At 30.5% G+C, this 13,022-nt stretch overlaps 1 protein-coding gene across 1 annotated transcript; it reads left to right on the forward strand.

Moving 5' to 3' along the window:
- Positions 1–852: 852 nt before the first annotated feature.
- Positions 853–11,817, forward strand: SMC6 (Structural maintenance of chromosomes 6). The gene is made up of 17 exons (XM_088257957.1): positions 853–1,183; positions 1,341–1,536; positions 2,458–2,616; positions 3,516–3,757; positions 3,918–4,168; positions 6,350–6,547; positions 6,625–6,818; positions 6,911–7,384; positions 7,527–7,692; positions 7,772–7,991; positions 8,069–8,230; positions 8,511–8,698; positions 9,266–9,434; positions 9,532–9,642; positions 10,643–10,843; positions 11,198–11,331; positions 11,649–11,817. The coding sequence occupies exons 1-17, from the start codon at positions 1,139–1,141 to the stop codon at positions 11,680–11,682; spliced, it is 3,144 nt and encodes a 1,047-aa protein (XP_088114083.1). The 5' UTR covers positions 853–1,138; the 3' UTR covers positions 11,683–11,817.
- Positions 11,818–13,022: the final 1,205 nt, after the last annotated feature.

Raw genomic sequence — 13,022 nt, forward strand, 5'->3', positions numbered from 1 at the left:
ATATAAAAGAGAAAAAACAAATCAGTATTATATAATCAACCAATATTTTCGTAATATGTACATTTGTATGTGGTTGTGGTCCCGTGGTTAGTGTCACGGACTCTTGAGTCAGAGTTTCTCGGTTTGAACCCACTCTACCACAAATTAATACCTATTTCTAATAATGAGTCACTTGGGCTCACAGAAATACGATGAAATTGAACAATTTTTGCTACAATAAAATCGCATATATTTCTCTTTTAATTAATTAACTTTCAAATCGTACGAAAAAAATTAATCGCCCTTTGAAATTACTAAATAAGAATACAGGAATAAAAAAATATGTTTTACTTAAACCAAAAATAACATTGTACATTTTTTCAACGTAGAAAGAAAATATTCTCGTAAGCTTTCCATATCCAATTTTCAAATTCGTTTTTAGTATTCAGAGCAAACATCCGGATATTTTCCATTTTAAAAAAAAGTGGCCGTATGCTTGAAAGGTATTTTAATTTTATACGGTATCATGCATTTGGAATAGAAATGAAGTAAAATTAATGGGAGGAGAGATTTTCATTGTATGTCGTATTTTTTTTAAATTACCTAACGTCCAAGTGACTCTAGCCACGGTTTATACAACACCGCTTATCATGATCATCAGCTTCAACTTTTGCTTACTCGTGAATGGATTTACTCTTTATGTTTAAAGTTACTATAATTTCATGTAATACATGAGTGAATATTCTAGACAAAAACACTCGCTTATGCATGTTGTATTGGTGACTGCTAATAAATAAAAAGGAGTCTAAAGAACATGTCGCGTAGATACCTATGTACTAAGTAAGTAGGTACTTGATTCGCAATTCTATCTTTGATAATTTTCGTCTATAGCCGCTCTTTGTTTTCTTTTTATTCAACTGTCAAAAAAATTGAAATTAGTCGGCGTTCGGGATGGAATAAAATGTTTAGAAGAAATCAAATGAAGGGACGTTAGGATATTGAAGAAGAAATTGATGAAATATTTCTTAGTGGGGCGTTCAATGTTTTTAGGTTGTACGACTTCTCTCTATTAACATAAAGTAAAACCTCAATTAATAATACAATATCCGGGTATTTAACAAGAATATAATATTATAATTGTAATTTTCGAGAACACAATATGGGGGAAGATACCGAAGAATTAAACGCGATCAATAGTGACCCAGTAAGTTGAAAAACTAATTATTATTTACTAAGTTTATTCACAAACTTTCTTCGCAATTCACTACTTATTTCAGCGAATCCTTGTGTATCGACATGTTTTTTTAAACCTTTAATTTTATTATAAATAATTAATTAATCGTGATCTTTCCTTATTTCAGGGAGAAATTGATGGCGCTATATTGAGTATGCACATTCGCAATTTCTTCTGTCATGATAATCTAGAAATAAAGTTTCATAAGAATATAAACTTTATAGTTGGTCGTAATGGTAGTGGAAAAAGTGCTATCCTTACTGCACTTGTAGTGGGGCTCGGTGGTCGGGCTGCCATCACCAATCGAGGGACATCCCTAAGTGGTCAGTACTTGTTATGGTACCTTTGTACATTACCTTGGGTGCTTACATTGTGTGCGTAGGCCAACAAATCATCTGAACAGGACATTTTGTTAACAATCGTTCATCCTCTTTTGTTTTGCAAAATTATGGGGGTAAAATTTTTCTATGGGATGACATTTTATTAATCTTAAAGAGGGCCTATTCACAAATTATTTTTGCTAATCTTCAAATCAAGTTATATAATAAATCACAAGTCAGTCGTTAGTATACTTATTGAAACAAGTTAGGGAAATATTAAGGATTGAACTCTTGATGGGAAGGGTGTATTGATCAAATTTTTGCGTTCCAGAGTGTCGGAGAAGTTTTTATCAAAAATCAAAGACTTTTTTTGCGCATTTGTGAATTTGCAGTAGGCGTATGATCGAATTGATAGAACGAAACTATAGAAGGTATTATCTGAGCATGAAATAAGCAGTAAACTTATCCAAGGTATTGCAGCCTTGTACGAGGATAGCACTGTATGCATTAATAGTAAATGGTTTATTTTCATCTTGGTTTGGCATCTCTAAGGGTGTTAAACAGGGATGTGTAATGTCACCGTGATTTTTAAATCTGTTTTTGAATAATTGCATGAATGAAATAAAAGGTTTGATTACTGGAGTTTATACGATCAATTTGACCGTCCGCTGCCTTTTGTATGTTGACAATTCTGTGGTTCTTGCCGTTAGTAAAGAATATCTGCAGTAGCTGGTGTCAAACGCGTATAGTGTGTGCAAGGAAAGTGATTTATTATAATCATATCAACCGCAACCCAACTATGAAGTAATTCTCAAAATTTGCATTTATTGAACTGCCACGTACCAATAGTGATACACTTTTATACCTGTATCGATTTTGAATTTTTTTTCACTAATTATTATGATTTTTGTCATTTTATTATAGCATTTGTTAAAAAAGGCACAAATTCTGCTCACATCGAAATAAAGATTAAGAATAGCACTGAGAATGCATACAAACATGATGTGTATGGTGACGTGATCACCATTATAAGAACTATAAATGCATCCGGTGGTTCTTCATACAAAATCAAGAGCGAAAATGGTAACAATCAACTATATTTTATTCTTTATAATATTGTTTAATACTGAGAATATATAAATAATTTATATTTGAAGCACTAACTTTGTGATTTTAACTATGTAATGAGAATATATAATTTATTTTCTTGTAGGTCTCTGTATTCCTAAGTGTTGTTAATTCAATTTTTTTAAATACAATCTATTGAAAAACATGAGATTTAAATATCACTTACAAACCGGATTCAGTCAGAATCAAAGTTAATTTCAATCATTACTATTATAAAATCCATATTAAGTATTTAGATTGACCAAAATAAAATATACAGCAGCTCAATTTTCCGGTAGATAGTTAATATGTAATTCCAAAATTAGAAATCATCATAACCTGTGATAGTTAATATGTAATTCCAAAATTAGAAATCATCACTTTATTCACAATATTCTACCTTTTTATGACAGTCAACGTAATCCAGTTCATCAACTGTTATTGTTATGTCCTAAAAGACATTTAACTTTCTATTTACTATAGTTTTTGTTTTTTGTGAATTGTGGAGGTTTTTTTTTTGCATCGAGTTTAGTCTCATCTAAGTGCTTTGTGTACTTCAGGATCTTATTAATCTGCATAACTCGCTGTTGTTTAAGAAGTATTATAGATTGTTAGTCCGAATAGGGCTAATTAATTGTAGTTTTTGTTCATTTTCCAACATCTATAAAGTAACAGGAAAATCAAATGTCTACTGTGGTTGTTTAAATTGATTTGATATTTAGTATCTAATATAGATATCATATAGTCGGATTAATTGGAAATGTTGATTTCCTGAACTGAAAGCCGGACAGTGTGAAATATTACCATAACTATGTATGATTAAATATGTCCCTTGACATGCCATTTCTTTAAAATGTATTTTGCCTCTCCATCAGGAACCATTGTATCGACAAAATATGATGATGTGGCGATGATATGTTCAGTGCACGATATTCAAGTTGATAATCCAATATGTGTCTTGAACCAAGATGACGCTAGAAATTTTCACGCCTCGGATGCTAAGAAGAAGTATTCATTGTTTAGAAAAGCTACAAACATGGACGTTATGGAAATTAATTATAAAACAGCCCATAAAAATTGTGTTCAAGCTAAAGCGACATTAGAAAAGAAAAAGCAGGTTTGGCAATTAAATAAAAATAAGTTCAGTTTAGAATACATATAATAGTACCGGACTTGAGTTCTGAAGTTCGATTGCACATTCTGTTTTATTTTATTTATTATTTTCATACAAACTATACTTATATTGTAATAATATTTTGTTTTGTGTGATTGGATAGGCTTTTTCTGAGTTGGAGAGAGAATTGCAGCAGTTAAGAGTGAAATTGGACGAAATGCGATCTAGTGACGAAGTGCAGGCACTCTTGAGATCTCTGGAAGATGAATACCACTGGTGCGAAGTCGCAGAACTGGAGACCACTTTAAAACAAATAATGAAACACCAAAGTAAACAAGCCGCCAAAGTGGACAACCTCACACAGCAGATTACCAACTTACAAATTCAGGATAGGGAATCTAAAGCTAAAATATTGTAAGTTATCCAATAGTGATTTTTTTGTTTTACACTAAAGTGTATTATCTCCCTCATACGGTCGAATGCGAACTACCCGGCAAACAAATTACCCAGTTTGCTTCTAATTACTGTAGAATTTTAGAGAAACATTTTTATTTTATTCTTAAATACTGACGTTTTTAACAAGTTTATATATAGATTTTTTTTTTTAAGAAGAATTAATTTTAAATCAAACACAGATTTTTTGAGTCTACTAAGTTGTATTTTATTAACAAAAACACATAAAAAATTATATTGTGACAATTGTTTCGCCTTGTTAGGGCATTATCAAACGAACGTGAAGATCAAATGGACTACGGTCCTTATGTAGCTATACAATTCTAAATGACAGTTTTAACACGTGCAGCAATAATTGAGGGGAGACAACAGTAGCTAATGGGGGATGTAGGTATGTACCCTTATATTTATTTTCTGGGAAAGGAAGAATTTATTGACATGGCCATATTTTAGAGAATTAATATTTTAAAGCTTAATACAATTGTTGTTAATATTATTTTTAAGAATTTATATATGTAGATGTAATTATTAGTTTATCAATAACGCATCGTGCAAGCGTTTACATAGAGAGAGATGATGTACAGTAATAGTTTATTAAAATATGTTTAGCAGTAGTGAAGACATAAGGTTGGTTTGTTCATTAGGTAGGTGGGGGATGTAGGTATGTACCCTTATATTTATTTTCTGGGAAGGGAGAATTTATTGACATGGCAATTTTTATTTTTATTTTAAGAAAGAATTCATATAACTATGTAGATATAATTGATTATGTATGTAGATATAATTATTACTAGACATGGCAATTTTAATTTTAATTTTAAGAAAGAATTTATATATGTAGATATAATTATTAGTTTATCAATAACGCATCATGCAAGCGTTTACATAGAGAGAGATGATGTATAATAATAGTCTATTTAAATATGTTTAGCAGTGGTGAAGATATAAGGTTGGTTTGTTCATTAATGATTTTAAAATTAGGATTGTTTATATACTTATTAATTTCTAATTGCTCTAATATATTCATTTTTCTACCTTTGCTTTCAATATGTAATGGAATTGGTTTATTTGAAACATGAATTTTATGGTTATTTTCATTTAAGTGGTTGGCAAATTGAGAGTCTAGTTTTTTTATTTTTATAAGATCTTACATGCTCTGAATATCTAGTTAGGAAAGAGCGTCCAGTTTGTCCCACGTAAATTGCATTACAATCATTACCTTCTAGTTTGTAAATTCCGTTATTTTTTAAAATATTTAATTTGTCCTTCGAGTTTTTTAAAATTGATCCGTTATACTTTAATAATTTTTTATGTTTTTGTGTTTTTGTTAGTAAAATACAACTTAGTAGACTCAAAAAATCTGTGTTTGATTTAAAATTAATACATAAATTAAAATGGAGTTCTACAAATTAAACGCCAAATCAATAAATAAATTTATATTTTTTACAGACTGAATTCATTAAAAAACTACAAAATGTTTGAGGGACACCTGTGCCCTTTTTGAGATCGGGTAGGATAAATAGATTTAAAAAAACTCAATCTTTATTACTGACTTATGCAATTGTATATTTAAATTAAATGTACTGCTCACAGTACATATTACAAAAGCAATTGTTGCAGAACTGAGAGCAAAATTACAAACTTCTTTTGGAGCATTTCTGGCCTTAATAATTATGCAGTGTAACAAGTGCAATCAGTCTAGGTGGTCCTTTTTGTAAAAAAAGATAATACCTGAAAAGCAAAATCAATTTTTGGTTCAAATTATACATACTATAATATTTTTGCATTGTGCTGTTGGCAAGCAAATAATTTTAAGCACATGGCACTGGGACTTCTATGGCCCAGGCCTACAAGATACGCTGCAAAAACACAAAACTTAATTATTGTCATTGTTAGAAATATTAAAATATAATTTTTTTCTGACAATGATAATATTTTATTATTGAATTATTTTTAAATTTAAATTCTTAGGCGCATGCCTATTGTGCCTGCTTGATAATCTAGTATGTACTGTATACCATGATCACACATAAAGAACATCAGTTGGCAATAACACCATTCAATTATCTATTTACACCATTTCTCTCCTCAATACATTAATCATCGTTGAAATGCTGAAAATACGATTTTAATTATTTTCAGAAATCTCAAACAGACATTAGATAATATAGCTGTTCAATCGGCAAGTAAGGATGCGGATTACACGACACTTAATAAAAAACTTCAGGAGCTAAAGACCGAGTGGAAATCTTGTTTGCATGAACTGAAACGAAAAAAGGAACACATTTCTCGTGAAGACTCTAATATTAATGATTTAACAAGAGAAGTTTCTAGTGCAACGTATGTATATTTCATTTTATCAGTAATTAATTTATACAAGCTCTTATATTTCTCATACAGTTTCTTTTTCTTTATAGAAATATTAATTTAGCGGAAAGAAAAAATTCAATTATGAATGAAATATCCGATATAAAAGAAAAGCATTCAGAAATAGTGACGAGAAAGGGGACTGTTAAACATGAACTAAATCAAACCCATAATGCTTTGAATCATGAGCAGAATACTTTAGTAAATGCATCTAGGAAGAAGGAAAACCATGAAAATACTTTGAGTATGTAATTTTTATATCTCACTAATCATCTCTTACATTGCTTATTATTATGGATTGTTATTTATGGAAAATCTGCTTTCTTTATATTTTAGGACATACAAAAGCTCAATTAACCGAACTCAATGTTAGAGGAAAAGACAGCTTAGCAGTTTATGGGAAAAATATGACTGATCTGGTCGCTGCTGTTAAGAAAGCACATGCGCAAGGACAATTTAGTGAAATGCCGCGTGGACCTATTGGCTCATATTTGAAGGTCCGAAATAAAGAATGGTCGAGCGCTTTAGAGCATATTATCGGAGGATCTTTAAAGACTTTTTGTGTCAACACTGACCAAGATTCTCGTAATTTATTTTCCATCATGCAGAAAATATATGGAAATGAACAGAAGCCAACAATCACCACCAGTCGCTTCTATAACAAAGTTCATGATGTATCTAAAAAGGCTGTCAGAGCACCTCCAAATATGTGCAGCGCACTTAACTGCCTGCAAGTTGAAGATGCCGTTGTTGCTAATTTTCTCATAGATAATATTGGCCTGGAATCTATACTTCTTGTTCCTACTCACGGTTTGTGTTAATTACTCTCCTTTTCTATAACTAAATTCATATTTATTTTGACGAAACGTATTACGCATTCCTCAGATAAAAAAAAATTAAGAAAAACTTTCTGTAAAATAATGTTTATATTTTTTGTATGTTATTGGTGTAGATTTGGCGACCTCTTTGGCAAGTGATGAAAGAAGAGTCCCGGTAAACTGTAGTAAAATTGTCACATTGGATCAAACTGAATTTTATCCGTCTCCCAACTACAGATCATACGGTGGTGCCGGACGGCCATCTCGCTACCTTCAAGTTAGCACTTTTGAGAGGAAAAAGTGAGATTCGATCTGTTATGAATTTAAAAAAATATATTTAAAGATTACATTGATTTATTTTTGTTTATTTTTTGTTTAGGCAACTGGAATCAGAACTAAAAAGTACAGAGGTATTATTAGCTGAAGCGAATGTAGAATATCAGAGACTTAAAAAACAAAGTGATGCATTAAGTAAACATGAAAAGGAATTAGATCTACAGTTAGAGAAGCTCCTGAGGGCTCAAAATATATGTGAAGGGAAATTATCATCATTACAATCCAATCTCCGTGATATGGAAGGCGGTCATATTAAAGTTTTGGTAAGACACTATTGAAGAAATTAATTGACTCGTATGCTGAGGAACATGCGGTTACTTAATTTTTAGTATTTTTGTAGACAGATGAACTAAATCAAGCAAAAGAAAAACTTGTGATCTTACGAACAGAAGAAAAACAATTGGCAGAAAAAGTAGATAGACTTAAGATTACAGCTAAAAATATGGAGTCTAAAGTCTCTAAATTGAAGGAGGAGAGAGATGCACTTCATATGACAGTGGATGTAAGTAAGACTACCAATAATAATTTCCCTTATTTATAGCTACATCTCTAATATATACCAGTTTAATGGACTTTGATATTTTGCACTTATAACCTTAGCATATATTTATTATGTAATACTAATTCTATTGTCATCTCTTTGCTGTTATGCTACTCATTGCTGCTTGTAAAGCTTCTCACCACATGTGACCTTTTGATAGCTAAAACACACATTCAATTGGAAGAATCTCAGAGCTAAAGGCATTATGTTATTTAATTTTAAAAACCCGTATATTTTTCAGGATGACCTCAATCAAGAACAAATGAAACTAGACAGAAATCAATCGGAAATTAATTCGGTAAGCCAGACTTTAAATGATGATCAATTGAAACTTCAAGTTCTTCAAGAAAAAGTTGAAAGACAGAAGATCCTTGTTGGTGAAAAAATACAAAAAGCAGAAGAACTCTGCCCAAGACTTGATAATACCAGGTTTGTTAAATTATTTAACTATGTGTATTACTATTTCATACAATACTAGCAGGTAACAAGTAACTAGACTACATATGCTTATAGGGTTATCCCATTTACTAAAATGATTGGCAATTATAGAACTGTTGCAAATATAATGTAAAAAAAAACATTTTGTAAAAAATAGTAAGGGTTGATTTATATCAAAATTTCTATGTATTGAACCCTTATTCAGAGGTTGCAAATGTGCAATATCTAAATATGTATAAGTTTTTACACCTAATCTAGATTCAAATATCATGTAACCCATAAAAATAAACGGGAAATATAATAAAACTAATATAATCTATTAAAACTTTTATACCAGGTGCTATTTAAAACCTTGAACTAGGTGTTGCAATAAAATTTGACTTACTTAATACATATATTTCTGAAAATGTCGGAGATATTGACAGGATAATATTTTTAGTAATCTAGAGTTCCATGACAATGGAATGAGATATTCAATATGAACAATGCGTACAATACGTATATAGCGAGGTTACTGCTTTTCAAATTCAAGTTATACATGGCATAATATATTTTCAGACAAATGAATGTCATCATTACCGAATTAAAAAAAGCAAAAGCAAAATTAGATTCTATGCAGAAGAGTGGTCCATCAAAGCAGCAAGTGACCGGCATGTTGATTGAGAAAAGGAATCTACACAAATCTATTTCCAGAATGATTAGTCAGCTATCCATATTGATCAAAAAGGTAAGATATAATATGTATACTTATCTTAAAATTGTCACATATCTTTGAAAATTAAATTGACATCAAACAATATATGCTAACATTTTGTTTTTTTCAGTTGGAAAAAGCGGTTATATTTCATTTGAATAATGCAATACAGTTACAAACGTTAATAGCGAGTCGTGTTCAGTTTTGCTTTCAAATGATTCTTCACCTGAGAGCGTATTTGGTATGTAAATTTTTGTTTTATTTTTTAAATTAGTAAGATATTACTACATATTTGATAAATGGATTTAATTCATTGTGGATATTTTTATATTTACAAATAACGTGGCCTTTCGGGGAATGACTTGCATGAAAGGGTCAGCAACAGGTTGTGAAAAGTTGACAATTTTAAATATAAATGATGAGCAGTTAGTGAAAAGTAGACAATTTTAAATATAAATTATTGCCAGTTAAAATGGAGAATTGGTAGTATGGATATTGGAAGAAAATCTGTCATTAAGTTGAGTGGAAGATTCGGAAAAATGGCTGTTCAAGCCGTCAATAGAAACTTCTATAGCATCTTTAGTTTTTTACAAACCATAGTTTGTTCAGAAACTTCTAAGGGCCAGCGCTCACCAAAGTTTATTGAGAGAACTTGCGTTTGGCATTACGACGCATCCAATTACATCTATTTCTCAGAGTCCTATAGGTTTCCCAATGTGCTTTACCAGGATGGTTCTTTGCCTTGTTGTGGGCCTTATCTCGCGCACCAGATTTGCTATATCTGATATAAACTTGGGTGTTAGTGATTTTATTTATCAGAGGATGACAATATTTATTATACATTGAGATATCTGCCTTTACAAAATGTTGGCAAATAACTGCCGCTGATTTTTTTACGTGGCAGAGGTGTTTTTACATAGTGTGTATAAAAATAATAATTTATAGAGCGTCATTTTCGTAAAATGCTACCTCATTGGCACAAAATAAACAAGGATAACTTGTTTATTTTTTGCATTTTTAAAGTGGTTAACAGTCTGTATTTTCAGGACGTATTTAATGCTGAAAAAAATATGTTAATGTGTGTTTTGTTTTTAAATTTATCTACAAAATATATTTAATGCTTTTGAAATCGACACACAGGTTTTCAAAAATACAAATATTTAAATAAAAAATAATATCTCTAGCTTAATATTTTCAATCCCTGTTCCTGTGTATAATTGAATAAAAGAAATTTATTTTAGGGTTCAATCGAAATAAATAACGAAAAGAAGACTCTAGAAATAAAATGTACGGGACGAGACTCCGCATCTGTGAGGTCTGCTTCTTCCACAAAGTCCTTGTCTGGTGGAGAACGTTCTTATGCGACAGTTGCATTCATCATGGCACTTTGGGATTGTATGGAGCTACCTTTCTATTTCCTCGATGAGTTTGATGTATTTATGGTATGTTTCAATACAGTCATATATTTTACTCTCAGCATTCAGTTTTTTCAGGCAACCACTAACCCGCAGACCCGATCTGGCCCGCTAAGCTATATTGTCCGCCCCTCAATAATCTCGGCGAAGTATATACATACTATAAAATCATTTCTCTTTTTGATAGCACATATATGCGTGAACAGTTTTTTTTCTCGAGGAAATATACTAATTCAAAAATTCCTATTGTGAAACACAAGTTACATAGACTTGTGTTTCACAATATGACTTTATCATAAGAATACAAATATTTTGCTTATTTATAAAAAAATACAATTAATTATAATGAAGGAATTTTACAAACTAACTTAAATTTTTCAGGATAATGTGAATAGAAAGACGACAATGGACCTTCTAATTGGGCACGCTCAGCGAACCTCAAACAGACAATATGTGCTTCTTACCCCACAGGACACATCCATTCTGGTTCCAACTGATCAAATAAAAATTCACAAGTAAGTCTGTGTAATCATAAGAAAACTGGCTGGATTGACATAAAAACAATTTCAGCTCTCTCACTAAAGACTGGACCGTACGATCTTGGAATAATATCAAGTATTAATCCAATTCAGTGACCTGTTCATAATTGAGTGGGGATTAAGAAATGTACATGTTTTTTTTTAAATATCCCTTTAAATAGATATTTTAATAACTAAAATATATTTAAAAAAAAAAATCCTATACCCTTAAATCTTTAAGCTTTAAGTTACTCCAGTGATTGCAGTTTTTATTACATGTTAAAAAAACATTTTTATTGTTTTATCTGTTCTAGGTTAGCTGATCCAGAGAGAGGAACAAGTGGCTGATATTATTCATGTTACATATGGCATTCATCATTTAAACCCATTATTGTTGATATCGCTCACTCCTTTCAAGAACGTCATAAATCAAAAAACTTGATTTTTCAGGAGAGCGTTTTTAAAGTTTAAAAATATAACACAATGTATTAAAAATAAATGTCAAGCCACTTATTGAACTTTTTACTGTGCAACACATCTTTTTAGGTAAAACCTGAAGGTTTTTTCTCCATTTGAAAAATATTTAATATATTTAAAAAAATAATGAAACAACACCTTTTCTTCAAAATGCAAAAACAACACTTTCTGCCCTGTAGCGGGTAAATATTAAGTTAAAAATATGCTTCTTGTGCTGGGATATAGTACATTTTCTGGGCATTCTGAAAACATCCACAACTGAAAATTGTCGATTTTTGATTTATGTCGTTCTTGAAAGGAGTGAGCGATATTTGGAACAGAAAAGATTATGTTTGAGTTGTTGCATTGACACTATAATGACTACATTATAATATCTGTATATGGACCATAATTTACTTTGGTTTTTTAATTAATTTTTATTTCTTACGCTAACAGCACTTAGTAAAAGCTAGTTAAGTCTTTGACTTCTTAATTTCGGACAGACTAAGAAGTCGTAAAATGCACACAATTATTATTATTATTATATACAGACCTTTTCGGTGGACATCCAATATGGTTTCTTTTTAGTTGGAATTTTACATTTTACTCGATTCATTTTTGGTCTTAATAAATACAATAAAATAATATATTTAATTGTTTGTTTATGTAACTATGCAAAAGTTATGTTGTCAACTATTTCTGGGTTATTTATTGTATAATATATCATAATACTGACCCACGTTTTGGGCGATATTTCAACTGTCCACCACCAATCTATCGTTTGTGAATATTTTCTATTTTACTTTTATTTAGTACCCTACTACGTTTGAACACTTGAAAATGTGGAATTAAAAAAATAAAATGGTAATTAATTATTTTTATTCATGATGTATGTAGAAAGAATATATTTGTACTATGTCATTTTATGGCTTAAATAAAACAACACCAATTTTATTGTAAGAACATACAATAAATATTTTTTTGTTAATTAAGAGTTTTATTTTACTTATTGAACATCCAACTTTTACACTATAAATCCTATTTGACATGTATACATGCTACCTTTCATTTAATTAACCTGACGCATGTAAAGGTGGGTACCCTAAATCTACCATTGGATGGGACTAAAATTGGCCACCATAAAAAAAAAATCATAAGGAAATTTGCGATACCTGCTCGCATTACCTATTAAAAATATTCTCCTTTACTGTGGCATCTCAGCTACGTCGTAA

This window comes from Brachycentrus maculatus, unplaced genomic scaffold (assembly GCF_059751285.1).
Source record: "Brachycentrus maculatus isolate JH-2025_06_01 unplaced genomic scaffold, ASM5975128v1 h1tg000089l, whole genome shotgun sequence".
NCBI classification, from domain to species: Eukaryota; Metazoa; Arthropoda; class Insecta; order Trichoptera; family Brachycentridae; genus Brachycentrus; species Brachycentrus maculatus.

Coding starts and splice junctions, on each gene's coding strand:
- SMC6 (XM_088257957.1), top strand. CDS start 1,139: ATGGGGGAAGATACCGAAGAATTAAACGCGATCAATAGTGACCCA. Junction 3,758..3,917: donor CATTAGAAAAGAAAAAGCAG/GTTTGGCAATTA, acceptor GTGATTGGATAG/GCTTTTTCTGAGTTGGAGAG. Junction 9,643..10,642: donor TTCACCTGAGAGCGTATTTG/GTATGTAAATTT, acceptor AATTTATTTTAG/GGTTCAATCGAAATAAATAA.